This window comes from Chiloscyllium plagiosum, unplaced genomic scaffold (assembly GCF_037043375.1).
Source record: "Chiloscyllium plagiosum isolate Xiang-an unplaced genomic scaffold, Cpla_swu_hap1 HiC_scaffold_13, whole genome shotgun sequence".
NCBI lineage: Eukaryota > Metazoa > Chordata > Chondrichthyes > Orectolobiformes > Hemiscylliidae > Chiloscyllium > Chiloscyllium plagiosum.
In genome coordinates this window covers 80,879,768-80,906,501 of record NW_028270151.1, presented here as the reverse complement: position 1 = coordinate 80,906,501, position 26,734 = coordinate 80,879,768, and the positions used below count along the sequence as shown (strand labels likewise).

Here is a 26,734-nt window from a genome sequence, read left to right as displayed (position 1 = left end):
AAACAAGAGCGTCAGGGGTTCTGTTCACTCTAGGAGTCAGCCCTGAGCTAGCTGGGTCAGTAGATAAAGGGTGACTTGGTGACAGGATACCGGCCTCTATGGAGTTATTTCAGTAATCGCATAATGGAGGTCAGAAGAAAGAGTGAAAGGCAGTTCATTCCATGAAACCCACACTGTAACCAATGAGACTATGTGGCATAAACAGCACAGAAGCATATCTCTTAGACCAATTGGGCGATCCTAATGTTTCCAGTCCAAAGAAAAACCTGTCTCCGCCCTCTCAACACAATTTTTATTCCTTTCTGCCTCATGTACTTTGACTATCCATTTTATAACCCAGCTGTATGCACAGATCATTTGTGGCATTTCCTTATGCTAAAACAGTGATTACACTTCAAAGGACGTTCATTGGCTACGAATTGGCATGAGACATCCCCAGGACCATTAAAGGTGCTATAGGAATGTAAGCTCTTTTTAATACTAAACAAACTTTAAAAGGAACAATATGCAAACAACAAGTGCACTCAGGAAATCTGTAAATATTTTGTTGGACTGCCAAAATTTCAGATCAGAGCCTTTTGTAACTGAAGGAAATAATTTATTTCCCAGGTTGAATGTGAACGAGATAATTTATCACAGCATGAAATCAAAGCATTCAATTGTAGTGCCCTGGCTGGAAAAAGCAGCATGTATCCGACAAATCGCTGAGATTGTAATTCTGGACTGGTGTTTAAGAATTAACCTGGTATGCCTCCCTCTATCCTAGTCATAGACTAAGGAGAAAATGTTAATGGGGTAAGGGAAACAATCTTATCAAAGTACAATTGAGAAGAATGGGCACTGGACCTGAAACATTGACTCTGTATTCGCTTCACGGATGCTGCCAGACCTGGAAAGTTCCTCCAGAAATTTATGTTTTAGACATCAAAGTACATGCCTGGTTAACTTTCTCCTGGGTGAAAGTTGCATTGACTGGGTGGAACTGTCTTCCACTTTTTAGGGACTGTAGGTTTTTTGGGGGGGGCAGGTTGTTTCAGTTAAATCAGGGAGTGATTTCAGTTTCAAAGTATACGCAGTCTGGGCATTCCCTGCCAAGTAGACTGGAAAGGTTAGAGAAACTTTACCGATGCGTAACTTACTTTGATCAACATCCCAACGCAAACCTAACTTTTCAAGCACTGACAGGTTCAACATTTTAGCTGGAACCAAAAGGCTCTCTCATCCTTGTGCAGCACGTTCCTTTCTGCCAAACCTCTCCAGACTTAATGTGTCAGTGAGCGTGCCTTAATCCAGCCACGGAACTTCAGCGTGCTCCCTGACACTCCCTGTCTTTTCCAGATGGATTGATTGGCAAAATAAAGAGAGCTGTAACAGCATTTCACTCAATGTGAAACAGAAAGCAGGCCAGTTGAACCCAGTAAACGCCCCAACTCCTCTCACAAGTTCCAAAAAGCAAAAGCTGTAGAAAACAAATCATTCACACTCAAGATTGGATTGCCACGTAGGACTCTCTGTTTCTAGTCAGAAGGGTGTGAATTCAAGTGCTAGCCTTGGATCTGTACATATAATCAAGGCTCACACTGTGCTGTAGAGCAGAGGAGGTGCAGCTGTTGAACTCAAAGCTCCATCTACTTAGTTGTATGTTAAGGACTCTTTAGGCATCACTTCTTCAAAGACATTGACCTCCTTAAAGCCTAGTCAACAAGGTAACTGGCAAGGTTCCACATGGTCAAGTGGTTAGCAAGGTTACATCACATGGGATCCAGGGAGTGCTAGCCATTTGGATACAAAATTGACTTGAAAGTAGGAGGCAGTGGGTGGTGGTGTTGGGTTGTTTTATGGATTTGAGGCCTTTGAGCAGTCGTTTGCCGCAAGGATCAGTAGTGGGTTCACTGCTCTTTCTCATTTATATAAAAGATTTGGATGTGAATATAAGAGGTTCATTAGTAGGCTTGCAGGTGACACCAAAATTGGAGTTGTAGTGGACAGCGAAGAAGGTTATCTCCGAGTACAAGAAGACATTGATCAGATAGGCCAATGTGCCGAGGAGTGGCAGACGGATTTTAATTTAGATAAATGTGAGGTGCTGCATTTTGGAAAGGTAAATCAGAGCAGGGTTTATACACTTAATGGTAAGGTCCTGAGGAGTGTTGCTGAACAAAGAAACCTTGGAGTGCAGGTTCATAGTTCCTTTAAAGTGGTGTTGCAGATAGACAGGGTAGTGAAGAAGGTGTTGGTACGTCTGCCTTTATTGGTCAGTGCATTGAGTATTAGAGTTGGGACGTGGCTGTGCAGGGCATTACCCAGGCCACTTTTCGAATACTGTGTTCAGTTCTGGTCTCCCTGCTGTAGACAAGATGTTTTTATAAGGATGTTGTGAGGGTTGGAAGGTTTGAGTGATAGGGAGAGGCTGAATAGGCTGGGGCTATTTTCCCTGGAGGGTCAAAGCCTAAAGGGTGACCTCTAAAATCATGAAGGGCATGGATAGGGTGAATGGCCAAGGTCTTTTTCACACGGGAGGGAGTGCAAAACTAGAGGGCACAGGTTTAAGGTGAGAGCTGAAGGATTTGAAAAGGACCCAAGGGGCAACTTTTTCACACAGAGGGTGGTGCGTGTTTTGAATGAGCTACCAGAGGATGTGGTGGAGGGTGGTACAATTACAACATTTAAAAGGCATCTGGATCAGTCCATGGATAGGAAGCGTTCAGAGGGAAACGGGCCAAATGCTGGCAAATGGGACTAGATTACTTTAGGATATCTGGCCGGCATGGACGAATTGGACCGAAGGGTCTGTTTCTATGCTCTACAATTCTATGACCCTAGTTCTCCTACGATCAACATCACCCATAAGCAGATCAATTGTGACCAGGTAATTTGACCACTGGATAAGACACCAACTGCCCTTTACTTGTACAAATACACACTCGTGGCATTTGGTAGCAAAGGTAGCAGGAGAATGCAAAGAATATTATCCCTTAATCATTGCTAAAAAGAGGTATAATGTCGAACCTTTTCATCTTGCATTTATCAGGACTGACACAAAAGAAACCAAACGTGGAAGGGGAACATCAATTTATATTGCATCAGAGGAGCGTGCTGATTGGTTGGACCACGGTTGGCATGGAGAATCAGCAGAAACTGAATTTATTTAACTAACTAAATTCAGATATAGCTAAACTCTGATTGGTTGTGGCGTTGCTAAGGGGAATGCAGCAGGGACTGGAAGTTTCCATGGATTTTGTTGATAGAAAAAGTGCAGCATGTAGATGAATTCCTTTTACCTACACAGGGCAGGCCTCTGTTTGTAAATGCAGCTCCTATGATACATGAATGCACCTCATGATGAACTAGAGTGATCATCTTAAATTGGTCACTGCTGTACTTCGTAAACTGGTCTGAATGATTTAGCAAATGTTTCCAATTGCATCTAATGCTGGATAGGGTGTTCTGAGTTTGCAAACACAGGCTGGATGAGCACGACTGGCATGCTGCCCATTGTAAATGGTCAAAAGGAAAAACCCATATCATATTTATGTGGTAGGCAAAGTGTAATTTTGGCTGAATAGTTGCATCTTGTTCCTGGAGAAAACCATTTGAGTGCTGGCTGAGTGGGCTAACTTCACCTTAGCAGCATGGTGGCTCAGTGGTTCACACTGTTGTTTTCCAGAGCCAGGGTAGGCAAGCAGGAGGCTGGAGGAACACATCAAGCCAGTCCTGAGGAATGGTTACACCCAAAACGTTGCCTTCTCCACCTCCTGATGCTGCCTGGCTTGCTGTGTTCTTCCAGCCTCCTGCTTGTCTACCTTGGAATCCAGCATCTGCAGTTTTTTTGTCTCTTACAGAGTCAGTGTGGGAGATTTGTTAGCCAAAGCAGCCATCTTGTCACATTTTAAAAGCCTGGAATCCATGTTAAATCTCATAATAGTGTCTGCTTGTTAAGTTGTACGTTCCCAGGCTCAGTGAGGTGGTTGACCTTGCAGCTGTACCTAATAGTGAGTTCTTGTGACAATTAGGTCGACTTGTCCCTCCCCACGAGCTCACAACTAAACAGTCAATAACTCAAGGTTCATGTGGCGCGATTCATTGTTCCTCTAAATTAGACTGCTACAAGCGAGTTACCCACTACATAATTCATTTCATCCCCCAAGAGCAGGCCTACCTGGCAGGACTTCTATTTCATGAGGTTTCCAGACATTTTCTTTTTGTTTTCTTTTCCTCTCGATTTTCTCCTTTTTTGTGCAACCTCCCTGAGTCAGTGGGTTTGTATTTTTGGGACAAAACGGGAGGGTTGTTTTCCTCCCTGAGTCAGCGGGTTTATTTGCGACAAGACGGGAGACGATTTAAAATCCCTACACAATGGGTAATTTAGCACAGCCAACTCACCTGACCTGCACATCTTTGGACTTTAGGAGGAAACTGGAGCACCCAAAGGAAATCCACGCAGACACGGGGAGAATGTGCAAACTCCACACAGACAGTCACCCAAGACTGGAATCAAGCCCAGCTCCCTGGCGCTGTGAGGCAGCAGTGCTAACCACTGGGCCACCATGTCACCTGTCCCCGAGTCAGCAGGTTATTTTGCGGCGAAATGGGAGAGTTGTTTTCCTCCCTGAGTTGGCTGGATATTTTTGCGACAAGGCGGAAGATGATATTTCATCCCTAAGTCGGTGGATTTGTATTTTTGTGACAATACAGGAGAGTTGTTTTCACCGCAGGCAGTGTTTCCCTCTGCCACTATCTGGAGTGGGTAGTTTTGGGCTGTGGCGACAGAGGCTAGTAGTTTTTAGTTTTAATCCTTCGCCTTGACACCTTGGGCCACTAGCAGCGTTGTGTTTAGAGACTCCTCCAAAGACTCCCCCCTGGTAGTTGGTAGCTGTTCCTCCTCTGAGCCAACAGGCGTGAGTGGGGAGCTGGTTTGACGCTGAGCCAAGATTGGATTGAAGGACACCGTGCTGCACTTTGGGATTAAGTTGGTGGCATTTGCCTTGAGTTTTGACCGGGATCCCAAGTTCTGGTGTCTGTCTCTGCTTCAGTAGTCAGTACCTTTTTGCCTTTACTTTTGGCGGCCGTGAATACGCATGGACTTGGCTTCCCCGAGAGTATACGGAGAGCCCCACTGTTTATTCTTCCACTGTTCAGCGTACCCTCGAGACCCTCCACATGCCTTGCAACAGTGTCCTTGTTCAATACGCTGATGATTTACTCATTGTTTCCGCTACATCTGATGCCCTGCTTCAGTGCTTGGCACAGGATGGCCACAAGGTTTCCTTGGCTAAGATGCAGCTCTTCCAGCCCAATGTTCACTACTTGGGTTTCACAATATCACAGGGTATCAGGACACTTGCTCCTGATCGCTTAAAGGCCATCACAAATCTCCCTCCTCCCCTAGCACATGCCGAACCTATGTCATTTCTAGGGGTGGTGAATTACTGCAGGCACTGGATTCCTGATCTTCATGAGATTGATGTGCCTTTGAGAGGCGTCTTCACCTAAGAAGCCATCAAAACTACAGTGGACCCCTGAAATGACACAGGCTTTTGAACAATTGAAATCTGTACTGAGCTCAGCACCTGCTGTGGGTCTTCCGGATTATTCACAGCCGTTTCAACTTTGTGTTGCTGACAGGGAGGGTTATGCCTCTGGAATTCTGACATAGATGCATGGGGATCGCCGGTGTCCAGTAGCCTTTTACTCAGTCCAGTTGCCTCCTGTTGTAAGGGGAATGCCAGTGTGTTTGCGGGCTGCGGCGGCTGCCTCGGTAATAGTTGACAAGTCCACTCCCCGCCTTGTGCTGGATCATCCATGCATGGTTTTGTTCCACATTTGGTCTCCCTGCTGCCTAATTCTGCAGCTACCCACCATTTTGCTGCTTCCAGGGGTACGGGCTATGAGGTCATCCTACTCTCCCGGTCTAATCTTACTCTGCGCCACACCCTGGCTTTGAATCCCGCTTCAGGTAAACCTTCACAACATGGTCAGTTTATTAATAATCTTTTGGAGGCCATTCTCCTCCCTTCGGCTGTGGCTGTCATCAAATGCACTGCATACACGTCTGCTGGAAATAATGTGGCCCGTGGCAACGCCTTCGCTGATAGGGCTGCTCGGGTGGCTGCTACTAATCCAACTATGCAGGTTTTTACATACCCCTAAAATACGCCAGTTTCCCACTGGATGCCCTCTCCAAAAGGAGAGGGCATCCATGAAACTCAGCAGGTGGCCCCTCAATCTGAGCGCGCTCATTGGGCACATTGAGGTGCCACTGAATCTGAATCCCTTTGTCTTCTTACGCTTGGTGATGGCCGCATCATCTGCCCTAAGTCTCATCTACATGTCCTAGCCCTGGCCGTCCATGGAGTTGGCCATGTTGGTAAGCTGGGCATGTGCCATGTAGTCACATGTTTTTGTTATGCCCCTGGCTTCACTACTGCTGCTTGCACTTTGTTATCACGCTGTATTATTTGCCTACAGAACAATAACTCAAAGCCACTGGCCAAGTTTGACCATCTTCCTATCCCTTTCTGAAACAGCAGATCAATTTTGCGCACATGCCAACAAGGCTGGGTTTCCACTACCTGCTGGTGATTGTTGATATGTTCTCCATACAGGGTGAGGCATTTGACACAAGAAGGATGATGCTAGGGCAGTTGTTAAATGTTTAATGAGGGATGTCATCCCCTAGATTTGTGGTCCCTGGGTCTATTCACAGTGATAGGGGCACTCATTACACTTCAGCAGTCGTTAAAGCTATTTGTAAGGCTCTGGGAATTTCCTGGCAACATCATATTCTGTATCAACCACAGTCCTCGGGTATGGCGGAAAGGATGAAAGGCACCCTTAAAACAGTCCTTACTAAAATATCACAGGATACAGGCTTACCCTGCACTGAAGCTCTGGCCCTTGCTCTATGTTCCATTCGGAATCAGGTTAACCGAACAACAGGCCTCACTCCTTTTGAGATTTTAATGGGCAGACCCGTGCCTACTGCGACTAGGCCTCCTGTGTTCTCTGCCGATGTGGCTCTGCTCCGGACACAGGAGTGACACAATTCATTATACAAAGGCCCTTTCAGAACTTATCATTCAGAATCATGACATTGTCAAAGCGGCCATTCCTGTTCCAACCACCATGCATCCTTTCCAGCCAGGGGACTGTTATTATTAAATTGTTTGAAAAGAACTCTTTCTCTCCCAGATGGAAAGGTCCATTCCTTGTCCTTCTGGTGACCCAAACTGCTCTCAAGGTCAAGGGGAAAACAGAATGGACTCACGCCATGCAGTGCAAGAGAACACCACCCCAAGGGGGAAATCTATTGATTTCCCACGACCCGCAGATAGCTCCAATTGATTGTTTTTGCCATTATTTTATTGTTTTTGCTTATTTTTCTGATGTTACTTTTATCTGACTGGGGTCCTCGGTGGCCTCTAGTAAGAAAGAATTGCATTTTAATGTATTTCTTTACACGACATATCTTTGTGCACAAAAGGTCAGCCACTCTAGCTGCTGAGTTTGCACACACACAGTCCTTTCCATTCGAAAGGATGAATTCCCTTGAGGGCCGCACCTTTTAATGAATCTGACACTGCTGAATGGAGGTTGCATCAACATCGTTCTGCTGCTGACACGACTTTTCACATCCCTCCTATTTTCCTGAAGCTGATAGTTGCCCCCTCCATTTATGAAGACAACGCCCACCTCCAGTGGCAATCAGTGGGATACAGGATGGACATACTTGAAGACTGTTTCCAGCCTCGCTATAATCTATCATACACACCCCCAACTCTGTTCCTCACATTCACGGCTACACCCCTAGGAAGTACTTGTATTAAAAGCAAAGATCCTTTAGGATGGTGAGCTGGGTTCAGTAAATGCATTCACTCCACCCTCTTTCCACATCTAATTTCTGATCCACTGCTGTGGATGGCAGCATACGTATTCTCACTGTTCCCAACAGGACTGCCATTAATTCCTCTTTTACACCTTTTGGATTGGTATCCAACACGATCATTGGTTAGCTTTCAATGGCACTTATTTCATTTGAGGCCAGAGCGCCTACCCCTGGCTGCCTATCTCCTGGACTGGCATATGCTATCGAGGGCATGCTGTTCCTTTCCTTTACCACTCCCACACTTCACCTTTTAATGCTTCAGTGCCTTGTAGAAGGAGAGCTCTTGCTACTTTGCAGAGCCTTCTAACCTATCTTCTCCCCTCCCTATGCCACCCTTCAACTTGAGATTGAGGTTCGGAGGATTGCCACCACTCTGGAAGAGAATGCCAATGCCACTGCTTTAGCTGTTGACGTTCTTAATGCGGAGATGGTGGCTGTCTGCACCATGGCCCTCCAAAATCGCATGGCCCTCGACTACCTTTTTAGGTCCTTGTCGGCTCTGGCTGTTGCACCTACATCCCTGATGCCAGTGGGAACATTACGAATGTAGCCACTCAATGGCAAGGTGGTTTCCTCTCCCCAGACTACCCCACGTTGGGATCTCTGGACTTGAATGGGTAGTTTGCTTGGCTCTTGGGTTTCTGTATTCCTCCAGGGCATTATGGTTCTCATTGCTATTTTTGTTTTGTTCTCCATTCTCGTTATTTTCCGAAAACAATGCTCTGCCCGTTTTGGGGTCACTACTGATGCCCGAAGTCCCCTGTTTCTTCCCAGCTTGTACATTTTCCTGTTTCTGGCATTCCCCCACCAGTGGATGATTTCATTGAGTCTCTCAGTCCTGGTGACCCTTATTCTGACAGTTACCTGGACGACCCTGAACCCCACCCCCCAGCCTCCAACAACACCCCTGGGTCTGGCTATGTCCCTTCTTTTACCAATTCTTCTCAACTGCCCTTCTGATTTAGTCAAAAGAAAAAAGGAAAGAATTGTGGGAGATTTGTTAACCAAAGCAGCCATCTTGTCACATATTAAAAGCCTGGAATCCATTTTAAATCTCATACTAGTGTCTGTTTGTTAAGTTTGTACATTCCCAGGCTTGGTGAGGTGGTTGACCTTGCAGCTGTACCTGATAGTGAGTTCTTTCCCATCATGGGAACGTTCTTCTTTGACAAGGATCTATTGTTATCCTAACACTTGTTAATCAGCTACTAACTAGCACTGTCCAAACACTATGTGACTTACGCTAGTGACTGGGCAAAGTGTCTATTTACTCATTATACTACAATTAGCAGTTTGCTAATTGTTAAATGATTGTAACCTATATAATCACGTGACTTTCTGTATCTTGTCGGAGTGACTTGTGACCATTATGTCGACTTGTCTCTCCCCGTGAGCTCATGAATAAACAGTCAATAACTAAAGATTTGTGTGGCGCGATTCATTTTTCCTCTAAATTAGATTGCTACAAGCGAGTTACCCACTGAGTAATTCATTTCATCCCCAACAGCCAAGCACTTGGGTTTAATTCCATCCTCGGGTGACTGTCTGTATGGAGGGTGCACGTTCTCCCTGTGTTTGCATGGGTTTCCCCCACTCTCCAAAGATGTTCAGGTTTGGTGAATTGGCCATGGTAAACGTTGGGTAACAAGGATAGTGAAGGGTTGGGTCTGGGCGGGTTGCTCTTCAGAGGCTTGGTGTGGATTCAATGGGCCTAATGGCCTGCTTGCACACTGGTCAGGATTCTGTGATTCACCTGATTCTTAAATTTCCTCACACATCTTAATAATCTCCATCCAACACTCAAATGTACTGTTAAGAGAAAGTAATCAAATGAGTTCCCTTTCCACTAATGTGTTAGCAAAGAAATCCGAATTCCCAAGCAGGGCAATGTCGTCTATTTGATTTCAGTAGTCGGAAGCTTTTTTTCTTGACTGTGTCCTGAATCTGTGAACATTGGTTTTCTCACCTCAGTGTTGGCTTCCATGAATTCTAATGCAGCCCAGCTCCTAGTTCTCAATCCACCATCTAATCAGCATTGAAGTGTGGGGACTTTGCACTTCAAGTTGTTGATTTTGTTAGATCCTTGTATTCATCCCCTGTGGCTGACTAATTTATTAGAGTTTTGAGGGGAACCATAAGATGTGTTGTATTTGGATTTCCAGAAGGTGTTCAACAAGGTACTTTATAAAAGGTTAAGTCATAAGATAAGAGCCCATGGTGTTGGAGGTAGTATAGCAGCATAGATAGAGAATTGACTCATGGACTGGAAACAGAGAACTTTCTTTTATTCAAGTCGGCAATGCATGACCAGTAAGGTTCCACAGGGATCAGTGTTGGCACTGCAACTGTTTACACAGTATGTTAATGACTTAGAGGAAGGAAGTGAATGTGCTGTTGCCAAATTTGCAGACAACATAAAAATAGGTGGCTAGGCAGGTTACAAGAGGAGCATAAACAGTTTACAGAGAGATATTGAGAGGTTAAATAAGTGGGCAAAACGTTGGCAAATCTAACATAATGTGGTGAAATCTGAAGTTGTTCATTTTGGAAGGGAGAATAAATGAACAGAGCATTTATTAATTGGAGAAAAAACACAGAAAGCTGCAATACAAAGGGACTTGAGGGTACTTGTGAATGTAAAATGGAAAGCTAACATCCGTGTGCAGCTGGTATTCAGGAAGGCTAATGGAATGTTGGCCCTTATCTCAAGGGGGTTGGAGTGTAAGAGTAGGGCAGTCTTACTGCCACTATACAAGGTATTGGTGAGATCATACCTAGAGTAGGGTGAGCAGTTTTGGTCCCCTTCTCTAAGGAAAGTTATTATTTCATTGCAGGCAGTTCAGAGAAGGATCGCAAGGATGATACCTGGAATGGAGGGACTGTCTTATGAGCAAAAATTATGGAACTCTACTCATTAGAGTTTTGAAGAATGAGAGATGATCTCACTGAAACACATCGGATTTTTAAGGGGCTTGACGAGGCATACCTTGAGACGAAGAGTATAGGAGCAGACAGCATAGTCTCAGAATAAAGGGGTGTCAATTTAAGGCTGAGATGAGGAGGAATTTCTTCCCTTAGAGGGTGGTGAATCTTTGGAACTTCTTAGTAAGTTTGCAGATGACACCAAAATTAGAGGTGTAGTGGACAGCGAAGAAGGTTACCTCAGATTACAACAGGATGTTGACCAGATGGGCCAATGGGCTGAGAAATGGCAGATGGAGTTTCATTTAGATAAATGTGAGGTACTGCATTTTGGGAAAGCATATCTTAGCAGGACTTATACACTTAATGGTAAGGTCCTAGGGACTGTTGCTGAACAAAGAGACCTTGGTGTGCAAGTTCATAGCTCCTTGAAAGTGAAATTGCAGGTAGAAAGGATAGTGAAGAAGGCGTTTGGTATGCTTTCCTTTATTGGTCAGAGTATTGAGTACAGGAGTTGGGAGGTCATGTTACTACAGTACAGGACATTGGTTAGGCCACTTTTGGAATATTGTGTGCAATTCTGGTCTCCTTCCTACCAGAAAGATGTTGTGAAACTTGAATGGGTTCAGAAAAGATTTACAAGGATGTTGCCAGGGTTGGAGGATTTGAGCTATAGGGAGAGGTTGAACAGGCTAGGGCTGTTTTCCCTGGAGCGTCGTAGGCCTTATAGGGGAATACAAAATCATGAGTGGCATGGATAGGAGAATTAGACAAAGTCTTTTTCCTGGGGTGGGGGAGTCTAGAACTAGAGGGCATAGGGTTAAGGCTGATAGGGGGAAGATATAAAAGAGACCTAAGAGGCAAATCTTTTACGCAGACGGTGGTACGTGTATAGACTGAACTGCTAGAGGAAGTGGTGGAGGCTGGTACAATTGCAATATTTAAAAAGCATCTGGATGGGTATATGAATAGGAAGGGTTTAGAGGGATATGGGCCGGAGGCTGGCAGGTGGGACTAGATTAGGTTGGGATATCTGGTCGGCATGGACAAGTTGGACCGAAGGGTCTGTTTCTGTGCTGTACATCTCTATGACTCTATGAGTTGTGGGAGGAGTGTAAATTTAAGGCTGAGGTAGATTTTTGATCAGTCGGGGAATCAAGGATTCTGGGGAAAGGGCAGGAAAGTGGACATGAGGAATGTCGGATCAGCCATGATCCTATTGAATGCTGGAGTAGACTCCAGCTGTTAGTGACACCCTGAGTCAGGAAATTTCATTCAAGCTTCACAAGGGAGTCTAATTTCTTCACTTTTGACAACTTGACCTCGAAGGTCCCTCAGGAGCTGCCCTATCTTGTACCACCTCAATGACTTGTGTTCTGGTGGTTCTCCAACTTTCTCAGTATACATGGATACTGCACCCCAGGCACAACTCCAGATATTCACAACAGCAAGTCCACCAAGCCAGCACTGCCCATGATTTGTTTTGTTTCCTGAGGTCTAATCTGGCCCAGTTTCAAATGGAAATACTGCTCATGAGCTTTTAATCTCCACACTCAACTGTACTGAAGCATTAATTATACACAGGCTGGTTTTGAGCCCCTTCTCTAACACTTAGCTGTCTCCCAACTCCTAGAACATCTTCCTTGACAGTACAGAACTATCCAAGTAATCTTGACTTCTTCCTGAATTCCCAAGTATACAGAACCACTGTACTTCTGTTACCTCCTCGGCAGTACAGCTGAACAGTTCTCACCCGCCAGCAGTTTTGCTTTTGTCGTTTTCTGCCTTCGTCTCCAACTAGCTGTGGCCCAAATTTGCTCTTTCTTCATGAACTGTTTTGAGTGATCGACTGAGTGCCGTCCAACAAGCCCCATGCCTATTGTTGTGAAATCTGAATGCAGCATCTAGCAGTAGGACTGAAATGTAATAACCCCTTGGAACTGTGTGTTCTCTGAATGTTACAACATTCACTGACTCCTGACTCCCACATCTCAAAAGGAAAAGTACTCCATCACAGCAGATTCAGAATAGAGGAATACATTCTCTGATTGATAGAGAACTGTGTGCGTCCATTGAACTGGCTTCCAGCTGACCTCTGTAACTCAAACACACAACAGGGAACAGAAATTGAATTAGAGCAGGGTGATCACTCATTGCACATCCATTGGCTAAATAACTCACTTTTCTTAATTAATTAAAAGAATTAACTGGGAGACTGATCAGCAACTATGCACATGGGACAGGCAATAAATGCTGGCCAGCCAGCGATGTACATATCACACAAAATGAATAAACATAAATAAATAAACTAGATCTCACATGGGCTGTCAGATAGCATCAGTACCTTACATATGAGTATCAGGTACACAAGGTTAGACTACAATATATTACCATATAAATCCCAGGTACGTGATGCCAGATTACATTGTACCACTCAAGGAGTTCAAAGGGCAAATGACATAAAACTGCATTAACCCCTGAATTCCCAGGGCGAATGCCATCAGACTACATTAACCCAACACACTGTAAGTAATCTAAAAAAAAATCCTAGCTGTGTGAGATCAGACTACATTATATCAGGGATCCCTAGAATAATAACTTTAGATATTTTCTAAGCCACCCGTTCAGAGATGGTATCACACAATTTCTGCAACAGTTCGAGTTGAAACCAGGCCTCCTGGCTCAAAGGTCAGGACATTACCACTGCACCAAGTGCCCAAAGTAATGGCTTTAGACTATTTGACCCTCTGAGTCACAGGTGTGTGGCACTGAAACACATTACCCTGAGCCTGTGGGTGACTAGCTGCAATCTATTTTACCTTAATGCCTGGCCAACGAAGTCCCAGTGGTTTCCTGAGAATGCTTTGTTAACAGAAAGGCCCCAGCCATTGTCAATGGTTGTCATTAAAATGAAAGCTGTCCACCCTCGGGATGGAAGGCACAGATGGTCAGCCCAGTCACAAGAAAGCAGCCAATGGCTGCATTCAAAAATCAGTTCGGTGAAATAATGACCAATTATCTGAAACGTATCTATAAGCTGACAGGCAGTGACATGGGCAGATGGTCACTCTCTAATTACTAATACGTTTGCTATGAAGGAAATGCCACACTTTGGTGTAATTGTACGCAATATCTTCTCAGGTATTTCTTCACCAGTGACAAAGTGAATCTTGCTTTGCCCTTTCTCGCCCAGTATCCAGGAAAACGACAGCAAGACCTGCAGGACCAGGAACTGTAAGCCAGAATGTTCCATCCGTATACTGGCTGATGGAATCTACCATGTGCTAGTTATCTTTGAACAGGAGGCTGAGTCTATATTGTTATCATTTCAGGACACTTTAAAAACTAGATGGGCAAAGAATACACAGTGCAACAGAATGAAGTATATTTCACGCAGAGGGTGGTGCATGTCTGGAATGAGCTGACAGAGGAAGTGATGGAGGCTGGTACAATTACAGCAGTTAAAAGGCATCTGGATGAGTATATGAATAGGAAGGGTTTAGAGGGATATGGGCCAAGTGCTGTCAAATGGGACTAGATTAGGTTAGGGCATCAAGTCGGCATGGACGAGTTGGACCGAAGGTTCTGTTTCTGTGCTGTACATCTCTATGATTCTGCTTGTCCATTGTGTGTTTATGTAGGATCTGGTTTTCATTTGATTTGATTTAATTTATTGTTGTCATGTGTACCTAAGTACAGTGAAAAGCTTTGTTTTGTGAGCAGTACAGGCAGATCACAGCAAACACAGACATACAGATCATAGGGTGCTTAGACAGAGCCAGGCATACAAGGTTACGGCTGCACAGGAGGTGCACAAAGCAGGATCAACATTAGATTTGAATTTAGAGAGATCCATTCAACAGTCTAATAATAGCCTGTCCTTGAGCCTGTTGGTGTGTGTGTTGACAGCTCTCTGCTCGTAACTTGGCTGAACATTCTGGGGTTGATGAACAGTTTTATGAGTTTACGATCGGTCAACTACTTGGCTATAGAGGACATCGTAGCTAATCTTAATCCCACGTAATGAAGGTTCAATGGATATCAATCAGGGCTGGGGCAGGGACACTAGCTAGTTTTTTCCTTTCTGATCAAGTGATGTTAAGGTCAGTTATCGTTGTAGCTACTTGGGCCAAAATCAGACAACTCAGCACAGAGAGGCGATCGGTTTGTGGCTTAGCCAGCATGTTGATGCAGAATCTCAGCCCTTTAATCAAACTGGTGCGACCCAGGAGTTCTGGTTCAGGATACTTGCCTGGCCACATCATTGGCTCCAGTTGCTCGGTAACAGGGAGACAGCCATGCTTCCTGTTCAAACAGCGTTGTCTGCACTCAGCAAAGCTGGCAACGCGCGGCACATTCACACCTCTAAGGATAGTAGCATCCAAATTCTTGTCCCATTGATTGGCACGTCCTGCAGAGTGGCGCATTTCAGAGTTGGTGTAGAGTTTCCGTGACTCATTAGTCCATAGATAGGTGAGGGCCTCAACAGCCAGTACACAGGCAGGTTTAGAATGAGCTGACACTGGCCTGGGACAGTCAGCCTCAGCCTCAGAGGTAAGGCACACAATCATGCCCGTCTGCTCCTCATGCCCTGAGGAGCACTAGCAATGTCCACTATAGCCAAACAGCCAACTGAAGAGACAGCATTACTGAGCAAGTGTCCATCCATCACTTCAAGAAAGAGATCTACATGCTTGTGGACAACTAAGGACTATTTTCTTTCCAGAACAAGTCACATGGCCATTCTTCATTCTACCCCCTGGTTTTCCATGTCAATGGAGAAGGAGAGGAATGGATGAACTTCGTCAGGTCCAAGGTCTGATCTGGTTGCAGAGGGAAATAGGATGACAGTCGCCCTCTATTCCCCCTCTTGGTGCGCACTGCCAATCATCACTGGCTGCTTCCTGCACTGGCATCGATGGCTTTGGAGCCGGAAAAGCCCAGGAAGACAAGCACAACAAGCTCACGTCACTCGCTGGCCCCCAATATTCTCTGCCCAGCTCTCAGTTTGTTGACAGTGCTGGCTGATCTCTTGGGGATCATTCTGTACTCTCTCTGGAATGAGGTGGGGAAGGCGGGGGGGGGGGGGGGGGGGGGGGGGTGGAGGGGGCTGTGTGCATGCTGAGGGGGCAGGGGCGTGGTGGTTGCGTCCAAGTGCCAGTATTGGATTAAACCTGAGACTTGCTTCTTTCATGGGGTGTGGATGTCACTGACCAGGCCAGCATTTATTGCATCTCCGTAATTGTCCTTGAACTGAGAGGCTTGCTTGGCTGCTTCACAGGGAAACTAAGAATGCAACTGCTGTGAGAGCCTGGAGTCACATGAGGCCAGACAGGGTAAGAATGGCAGATTTCCTTGACAAAAGGACGCTATTGAGCCAGATGGGTTTTTTACAACAGGCAATGATAGTTTCACAATCGCCATGACTGAGATTTTAGTATCCAGATTTATGAATGGAATCTGAATCTCAGGGATCTACTGAATGTTAGTGTGCACTTCTGGACTATTAGGCGAAAGTGGGTACTGCAGACGCTGGAGATTACAGTCAAGATTAGAATAAATCTGGAAAAGCACAGCAGGTCAGGCAGCATCCAAGGAGCAGGAAAATCAATGTTTCGGGCAAAAGCCCTTCGTCAGGATTGAGGATTACTGGTCCAGTGACAATAAGACTAAGCCACTATAATGATCAGTTAAACAAAGCAAAAATAATGATCTCCGCTGCAAGGACGGACTTGAAAAATTACTTAAATCACTGCAATAATTCCGGCTCAAATCACCTCAGTCCATCCGTGAAGATCAAGAACACAGCACTGGCGCGCGATACTATTTGCATTGCAATGTCAACACACTTCAGCCAACACCTCATGGTCTGACTGCAGAGCTCATCAAAGAACTGTCCTTACATCACCTCCTTCCACTTCACCATCAATCACACACTGACCCTAACTCTATCGCAGGCTGTCATTAAACTCTCTGTGTCTATGCTCAGTGTCCACGTGCAGTCACACGTACTCCCAAACAAGCAGTAAACTGAGCTGACCCTCTCTTATACTGGCACGACGCTGCTCACTGGAGCTCCACTGCGGGACGAAATCTAACATCATGACGCCTCCAGTCTCACAGTGGCCCAATCCAGGAGAATAAAAAGGGACAATGAACAGAGAAAATCAGTCCTCTTATATTTAACAAAAATTGGCACCGTTGGTTTTGGTGAATGCTGATACGCTTCACAGGGTGGTTTGTACTCCATGTGAAATGGGATAACTCCTCCATCAACCAGAAAGGGAACAGGTCCCAGATCCAGATCAGTCATACACCAATGGCCAGAATATGGTCAAGATCTAGAATTCTGGCAACTTAAAGACACATTCTTTGTCTCAGTAACAGGCAGATGCTTGGAATTGTATTAGTTTGACATGCGCTAGAATTAAAGGCATTTTAATTTTTCTCAACGGAAACTCCACCTCCCCAATAGAAATCACTCAATGCCTTCCAAGAATCAGATATATTGGAAAAGTCCAATAAAGTTCTCAATGCTGCCATCTGGAGGAATATTCCTGCCTCACATCTTCTGGGAGAATGACAACTGTTTCCTCCAGCCCTCAGTGTACAGATCAGGCCCAGGAACGTAAGGCATGGGTTTCCTCTATCCAGGCCAGCGTATGACTAGACTCTAGGTCAGCCACTATTCCAGGGGCAGCAAGTTCAACAGGTTTGGGTTCAAACTCCAGTTCAGAGGCTTGCAAATGGAATCCAAGCTGAAATGGCAGTGTTAGTGCTGAGGGAGTGCTGCACTGTTGGGGCTGCTGTTTTTCAAATGCGATGTTAAACCAACATTTGTCTGCTATCTCAGGTATATGCAAGAGATTACACAGCATCATTCAAGGAAGAAAAGGGGAATTCCTCCTGGTGACCTGGTTAATATTTATTCCTTAACCGTATCTGACCATTTATTACAGTGTGGGAGCTTGTTGTGCACTTTATTCTGCCACATTTCTTACATTCCAATAAGTGGCCGTACTTCAAAACTGCTTAATTGCCCACACAGTGCTTTGAGATGTCCTGACATGGTGAAAGATGCTACACAAATCCAAGTCTTGTTAGATTTTTACGACAAATCAATCCTGCTGTTAACAGCTGAGTTTATCACTGAAATATACAACGTTTAAAAGGTGCTTAAATAAGTGCATGAATATGAAAGGTTGGAGGGATATGGGGCAGGAACAGGCAGGTGGGGCTAGTTTAGTTTGGGATTATGTTCGGCATGGACTGGATGGACCGAAAGGCCTGTTTCTATGCTGTACGACTCTATGACTCCAGAAAGTTCAGCCTCTTATCTAATGAAAACTATAAAGGTCACTTTTGTGAAGGAGATTAAAGCGCCATCACCACAACCGCTGACCCACAGAGATTCTTCTGGGCATGGAATTCTTTCCCTATTCCTTTCCCTCTCTCACTGTTCCTTCAGGAAGCTCCCCAAAACCTTGTCCATGTTCACAGTATGTTCACTGTTCTAAGATGCACAGGAAAGAGTATTATTTAATTCAGTACTTCAGTGCACTTACAAAAATGGACTGATAGGTTGGTAGGTTGGAAGGAGACTTATACAATGCTGCATTCTGAAAATGGATCTAATATCAAGAAAGGTAGCTGTGTCCATTTCATAATTCTAGTATCACCGGCCTGTTTGGGACTGGATTAACAGTTCTGATTGTACCTCAGTGCCCCTCAGAAACCAGGAAGTGCTGAGAGCTGTATTCAACTCTTATTTCAGCTAATTCACTGTAATTTCCCTCAGTGACTTTGAGATGGGAAGGAAATCAAAAATACCATGCTCCTCATGGTACAAGCTCTTGTACCAGTTGGAATTTTCTGCCACGGGAAATTGATGAGGCCAAACCATTGGAGACTTCCAAGAAAGATGGAGACATAGTTATGACTTGGAGGTGCCGGTGTTGGAAATCACACAACACCAGGTTATCGTGCAACAGGTTTAATTGGAAGCACTAGCTTTTGGAATGCTGCTCCTTCATCGGGTGGTTGTTAAGACTAAAGAGATCAGAGGGTAACGGGAGAGCAGGTACAGGTTATTGAGCAGTGCTGAATGGCCTGCTCCCACTGCTGTATTCTACGGTGCTCTGATTGAAATGATCCTCCATGAGTTGGTGATATCACATGTTAAGACAGCAACTGTGTTCAGTGAACAATGCTTCATCCAGTCAGCGGTGCTAGTCAAATGAAGACTGGGGTCCAACAGCTAGAAAGGTCTGCTGTCCAGAGGTGTGATGGAGGGGTGATGTTACCATTTCATCTCCCACCAACAAAACTCCGTACACATCCCCACATCCCCACATCCCCCACACCCCCTCACCTTCACCTCCCCCACACCAGCTTCAGCCCTTGTGTTTTGAAAACGGAAGAGGGAGGATGAGGAGGCTACAAGACGTTGTGGCAGCTTCCTCTGGGTGCTCCAGCTTCCTCCCACAGTTCAAAGATGTGCAGGTTAGGTGGATTGACCATGCTAACCTACCCATAGTGTCCAGGGATATGGAGGCTAAGGTGGGTCAGCTATGGGAAATGCAGGGTTACTGGGATGGGGTGGATCTGGGAGGGTTGCCCTCCGAAGGGTGGGTGTGGACCCGATGGGCCAAATGGCCTGCTTCCACACTGTAGGGGACTCTATGGTTCTATAGTTCAGAGTCAAGCTGGGCTGTAAGCAAATCTCGGGTCTTCTCCACGTCACTGGAAGTGGGCTACGCTGACTGCTTGGTTACCACACAGCCCTCTCAAACATCCCACACTCCCTGCAGCAGCCAGTCAGCCTTGAAAACCTCAAGGACAAACTAGGAGAGCTGCCAAAAAAACAAAAAAAATTACTCAGAGCCTGCTTTGATAACAGAACTTAAAGACTGCCATCCAGCACACTCACACAGAGCTCTGGCAGGGCCCTTCACAGTGGGTATAATGAGGCTTCTCACATTTTCTTTTGCTGATTTTTGCGAAAAAGTTCCCACAAACAGATCCTTTCCCCAACAAAAAAAAAATCACCTTGGCCGTTCTTCTCATTTATTTATTTACTCATTGTGTGTGTGTGATTTCAGCTCAAACATTCCTGTCAGCAACCCTTCCCAAAAGGACTAAAACCCCAGGAGAGTCAAACATCACACAACACCAGGTTATAGTCCAACAGGTTTATTTCCAAATATGGCTCCTCCACATCATGACAGAAAGGAAGGAAAGTTAAGCTGGCCTGCTGAAATAGTTTGATTTCCCTGTCTGCTGTTTAGATCTTACCATCCCGCTCACATTTCTACGTAGCGTTGATGATCACACTGGAGCGCCAATTGCTCGTTTTCGGTACTGGTGGAAGTTTGTACATTCTCCCCACCTGTCTGCCTATTTCAAACCGTACCCCAAAGCCCTTGTGCTTTGATATCATTGTGGGGTGACCGAGAATTCTCCTTACAGGTGGGATATTTTGTGCGCGGATGTCTGTCCGACTCAATCGGCTCCTCCTGCTCCATCCGCTCCTCTCCTGTAGGCTGTAGGACAACTCCACATGCAGTCTACAATTTCGTCCAAGTGGCTAATTTCCCACATACCCTGCTCTGTGAAGACTGGGCAGCTGTAGATCCTGGGGACAGGAGCAGCCCTCTCTCCACCTGGACAACTAGAAGCAGACAGCATTGGACAGCAAACGAGAGCGGAGATCCCAGCTGGCTATAGTTCCACTCACTTAATGTCATGGAAGGAAGAAAGAAAGAATAGGCTTTTAGATCACGTTTTTCCATGATTTCAGTACATCTTCAACAGTGCTTCACAGCCATCCAAGTGTGGCATGGTGGCTCAGTGGTTAGCACCATGGTCCTGGGTATGATTCCACCCTCGGGTGACTGTCTGTGTGGAGTTTAGTTTGCACACTCTCCCCGTGTCTGCGTGGGTTTCCTCCCACAGTCTAAAGATGTGCAGGTTAGGTGGATTGGCCATGCTAAGTTGCCCATAGTATCTAGGGATGTACAGGCAGGGTGAATTAATCCTTGGGAAATGTAGGGATTGGAGGGAATGCTGTTCAGAAGACTAGTATTGACTCGATGGGATGAATGGCTTGCTTCCACAAAGTAGGGATTCTGTGACTCTGAGTGTTTTTCAGGTACACTCAGACACAACAAGGCTCACACATAGCAGTGCTGTAACAACTAGTTAATTGTTTTTTTCATTAGGGGCAAATGTTGGTTAACACAATGAGGCAACCTCCTGTCCTCTTATTTGAAACAGTGTGATGGGATACAGACACCCAGCAGCGAGGACAAACTGCACCTTTGTTTGTGGGATCTTTGACCATCGCAGTCCTCTACCGAAAGCAGAAGTGAAGAGCTTGTACTCATGGCTCAGGAGTGGGATTGCTGCCAGGCAAGTCACGATTGACATCAATGAGTTAGACCTCTCATTGTTCCAAATCCTGACAACTCAACAAAGAACTTCTTAAACAGTTTCAAACAATCACCACTCTGTGTGGTTTATATGTCCACGGGCCAGGCTGGTTATTGTGCGCTGGGGAGCTTATGTCTGCAGAAACCTTCTTTGAGATGGATAGAAAGGTATTTACCAGTTACAGCAAAAAGAGACAGAGAATGAAGAGAAAGTTCATGTGAGTATGTGAGAGACAGAGACACACAGAGAGACAGAGAGACAGGTAGAGAGAGACAGAGAGACAGACAGAGAGACAGATAGTGAGAGAGACAGAGAGATGAGAGAAACAGAGACAGAGAGGGAGAGACAGAGAAACACAGAGAAACAGAGAGACAGACAGAGACAGACAGAGACAGAGAGACAGAGAGTGAGAGATACAGAACCAGACAGACGGTGACACAGAAACAATTAGATAGAGAGAGACAGAGATAGAGACACAGAGAAAGACCGAGAGAGAGAGAGAGAGAGAGAGAGAGGAGGGGAGAGAGAGAAGCACTGCAGCGTAATCATTTAAGTAAACAGGTGAAGCTAAGGGAGTGAGTGTGACAGGAAGGGGGGAAAGGCAGGACAGACAGACAGATCAATGGTGAGACTAACAGAAGAAATACATAAAGATGAGAATAAATAGAGAATGAAAAGTTAAAGAGGAAGAAATGAGCAGAAAAAGCATTAGACAGAGGTGCACAAAAGAGCAAGAAAAAGATGATTACTCAGGTTGAGTGAAAGATAATGTACTTTTGCAACCACACACATATGGAGAAAAGCATAGCAAGACCGAGAGCCAGGCAGTAGCAACAATAAGAAAGAGACTCAAATAGCGTCGACATTTTGCAAGGGAAAGATACACTCAGAAAAAAGAGGTCAATTAATACTTTACATTTGCTGGAACTTAGTCCCTCAACAAACCCCGAGAAGTGTCCAAGCATTGCTATTAACACACAGTTATATATCTTTACTTACTGTAGTAGAGATTTCGGGTCCATTCAGCTGGGCGTGCAAAATAGCTTCATTAACCAGTGGTGCCACTCTCAGTAAAGCCAGCTCCACACCTTGAGGTCCTGTAATGATACTGGTGAGCTCGTTTAGGTTTGAAATGTAGGCCTGCCAGTGAGGGTCAACATCGGCAACATTGGCCAGGCATCCCCGCATCACATTCAGACAATAGGCCACACAGGGTTTGATCAGAGTAAGGCCATGGCAGTGAGAGCAATATTGCATCTTCACCAGGGCTCTGGTACACTCCCGGGTAAAAACAATGTTCTTAGTCATATTTATCACCTCGCTGCCTATGTTCAGGACCTGCAGGAGAGTTTTCATTGCTTGCAGTGGCTCGGCTATCTCAGCTACCATCTTCATAGGGTAGCTTCCAAAGGGGTTGATATTCTGCCTGGCCGACCGTAGGCACTCTAAGTAATCCAGAGAGACCTCATTTAGTCCAGGGTGTATCAGCCGATTATAAACCAATGGGAAAAGGTTGTCAAAGAAACCCAGGACCATGTCCTCAATGCTCCAGCTCGTATCCAGGACATAGAGTGATAGGTCAGTAAACAGCCCCTTCACCACCTCTGTAGCCTCCTTTGCCATTGTCCTGTACCCTGTCTTGAACATGGAGTTGGTATGATTGCGGGCACTGTGAATCAAGGATATAAAAGCCTCTGCCAAAGGAAAAGAAGGAACTTCAGTAACAATAGATTCAACATATTCAGGAATCAAACAGAAATATTTTGCACACTCCAACCACTTCTATTAAAAGTCCCCTTACCCCCCTCTCATTCTAAGTCCCATTCATCACCAATTTAACATTGACAGTGAAATTCTTTCAATAAACCTCTCCACCACTAAACCACCCACCCACACCCTGTCGAAACACTCCAACCTCATGCAAACTCAGTCAAGGTTGAGAAATCCATGCAAAATGGAGGATCTAGTAGACCCATTTTACACCAAGGGTAATGGGATGGAATTTTGGAGAGTTTCATTAAACTACAGAACAACTAGTGTAGGTTAGGTGGGCTTGGATCGGCGCAACATCGAGGGCCGAAGGGCCTGTACTGCACTGTATTCTTCTATGTTCTAACTGTTGGTGCAGGACGAAAAGAATAGAAAATGGGTTTGAAGTGATGTCTACAGGAGAATGGAATTGAGGAGGGCAAGTTACATCTGTTTCGTGCTAAAATGTTTATTTTCCAAATCACTCAGATCCAACCCCTCTTCAGGAATGTATTAACGGTCGACAAAATGAGGAGTTGAAGTGCAAAATAAAAGTGGAAACAGGGCAGCGAGCTAAAAAGATCTTCACTGAACCTACATGTGTCAATTTTTCGTGGTCAGTGATGGGTATTAACCATATCTCCCTGAACAGTGGCTCATGAGAGGCACATATAATATTGACTTCAGCACTCTGTATATTTGCAAATATTGTAAAGTTCAGTATTCGTAACAAGAATTATATTTTAAAACGTCTCCTTTCATTAAAAGATGGAACATAATGTCTGGGCAGTGAGATTATGATGACATACCAGACAGCTATGTTCAGAGACAGGTTTACATGATTTGGTTGCCACAGAGGAAGAAAGTCAAGCAGAAAGCTATTGAAACATCAAGTGAGAACTATCACACACAAGACATCTGCTTTTTTAAAGAGTTTTAACATAGTTTTAACTTAGCCTGAAGAGCTGGGTTTTATTCTTGGACTAGTTTCATGTAATGCTACGACTCTGTCAGAAGAACATTGCACAGAAAAAAAAGAGCTGAAATAAAAACAGGAAGTGCTGAGCAAACTCAGCAAGTCTGGCAGCATCTGTCGAGACAGAAACAGAGTTAACCTTTTCAGGCTGACATGACTCTGCTATTGAAACCAGTAAGGTGGATTGTGATTGCATTAGGTAGTTAATGCAGAAGTACCACTGCTTTAGATTGATGTGTTGGTTGCCTGTTAAACAATATTTGATGCAAGTTGATGTTAGTTTGCTTGTTACATACAAGTCTTAAATAACATAAGAACTAGGAGCAGGAGTAAACTATTCAGCCCTTGAGCCTGCTCCACCATTGATACGATCATGGTTGATCTCATCTCAGCCTCAAATCCACTTTCCTTCCCCTCCACAGCCATTTAATCCTATCTATCTCCTGTCTATCTCCTCCTTATTCAAACCTGTCTATCTCCTCCTTATTCAATGTTCTGGCATCCACTGCACTCTGGGGTAGCGAATTCCACAGATTCACACTACTACCCCTTATCCTAAAACCATGGCCTCTCATTCGGGATTGTCCGTCAAGGGAAACATCTTTTCTACGTCGTCTTTGTCTATTCCCAAAGGGCCTGTTTCTATGCTGCATGACGCCATGATCTGTGCAAAATTGAATAAGGTGGATTTAGAAGAATGATAGGCGACCTCATTGCAACATACAGTATTGCTGGAGGGGGCTTGACAGGGTAGATACAGCAAGGTGGTTCCCTGGTGGGACAGCATTGGACCAGAGGACATCAGCACAGAATAAGGGGGTTGCCCATTTCATGTTGAGGAGGTTTATTTTCTTTCCCTGACAGAGGGTAATAAGTCTGAAAGTCTTTACCGCAGATACTGCGTTGTTAAGAATATTCAAGGCTGAGATTTTTTTAATCAGTAAGGTATTCCAAGGTTAAGGGGAAAAAAGACAGGAACAGGTCAGCCTTGACCTTGTTGGGGGAGATGGGCCGAATGCCCTATCTTTGTCCTATGCCTTATGGAGTAACGTTACAATATAATAAACGCTGTGTGCTCAGCCTTATTTTGTTTCAGTCCAGACTGACCATTCCTTTACATCCCAAGCATCTCATAGATTCACTGTGTCTTTTGGTTGCTGCTGGCCTTACCCTAAAGGCGAGAGCTTTCACACCAGTCCGAGCTATGTTTTATTTTGCCCAAGCTACTCCATATCAGTTGGAGAATGGCTTTGCACTTTAATTACCTTGTTTTTATGTACCATGACCGCTGCCACCAAACAAGCTTACAAATCGATTATTCAAAATGTCCTGCTGCCAACAGAATGAGAGACAGCATGTAATTGAGTAATTAGAAAGGCTTTGGCAGTGCGCAGGATAACTATGTGATTGCATTATACCTCATTAAGCTGCCAGAAAGGTGTCAGACTGCCTATTTGAATTACCTGCAGCACCGGACAGACAGTTTGTGACAGACTGAAACACAATCGGCGCTGACAAAACTCACTATGAGGTAAAACAATTTGGCACTGGGGAAAACTAAAATAACTCGCAACTGCTCCATTCATTTAAAACATAAGCTCAGCTTCCTGAGGATCCCAGAAATAAGCCTGTTTAAAAATATCGTCAATAATGTGACAGGGAACTGGAGGAGACCTCGATTGAGGAATAAAGCAGACGGTAAATGAATTCTGGGAGAAAGTGAGGACTGCAGATGCTGGAGATCAGAGTCGAGAGAGTGTGGGGCTGGGAAAGCACAGCAGGTCAGGCAGCATCTGAGGAGCAGGAGAATCGACGTTTTGGGCCAGAGCTCTTCATCAGGAACTCAATCAGCCTTATTTCTGATGAAGGGCTCCGGCCCGAAACGTCGATTCTCCTGCTCCTCAGATGCTGCCTGACCTGCTGTGCTTTTCCAGCAACATACCCTCAACTGTAAATGAATTCTGAATGGGCAAAAGTTTTTTTCTTGTTCAAATTCATTCACGTGATGAGGGTGTCACTGGTTAAACCAGCATTTATTGTCCATCCCCAATTGAGGTGGAGAGTCAACCACATTGCTGTGGATCTGAAGTCACATGTATGCCAGACCAGGTAAAGATGGCAGCTTCCTTCCCTAAAGGGCACCAGATGGGTTTTTCCTGACAATTGGTAATGAATTTATGGTCATCACTAAACTCTTAATTCAGAAATTATTGATTTAAAATTCCACTATTTGCCATGGCAGGATTTGAACCCAGGTCTCCAGAACATGACCTGTATCTCTGACTTAACAATTTAGCGCTAATACCACCAGGCCATCACATCATTGGCAGCGCACTGCAATTTCTCCAGAGAAATTAGGAATGAGCAATAATTGTTGTCTGAGCCCGTGTCACTCACATCCCATGAAGAAAGACAAAAAAAAACTGAAGAAAGTCAAGATTTAGTATTGAAATTGTTTCAGATATGAAGCCCAGGTAAAGTTGCAAAAGTAGGAAATTCAAGAAGAAAGTGCTGCTCTGCTTGTGGTATGTCAGATCATACTTGCAGCCAAATGCCCAAATCCCATGAATGAATGGAAAAGAAAGCCAGGTCAATTTCCACTTGGCTATCTGCTCCAGGTCAATGTTAAATCTGTGAATGAAAATTTGAAACCACTGAACAGTCCATTGAGCAGAGCTTCAGACATAGCAGAAATGAAGTAATTGAGCAAAAGGGTAGAAATCCCAAGGACAGCACCTAGTATTGCAACAAATTTAAGTTTCATGTGTGGA

At 44.9% G+C, this 26,734-nt stretch overlaps 1 protein-coding gene across 2 annotated transcripts in view; it reads right to left on the bottom strand.

Annotated features, from left to right (window-relative positions):
* gpc5b (glypican 5b) overlaps nucleotides 1–26,734 on the bottom strand; it is a 554,501-nt gene that overhangs the window by 331,056 nt on the left and 196,711 nt on the right. For both annotated transcript variants that reach the window (XM_043701794.2, XM_043701795.2), the window contains exon 3: nucleotides 22,238–22,932. In XM_043701794.2, the coding sequence (XP_043557729.2) occupies nucleotides 22,238–22,932 (695 nt within the window). The remainder of the gene's footprint in view (nucleotides 1–22,237; nucleotides 22,933–26,734) is intronic.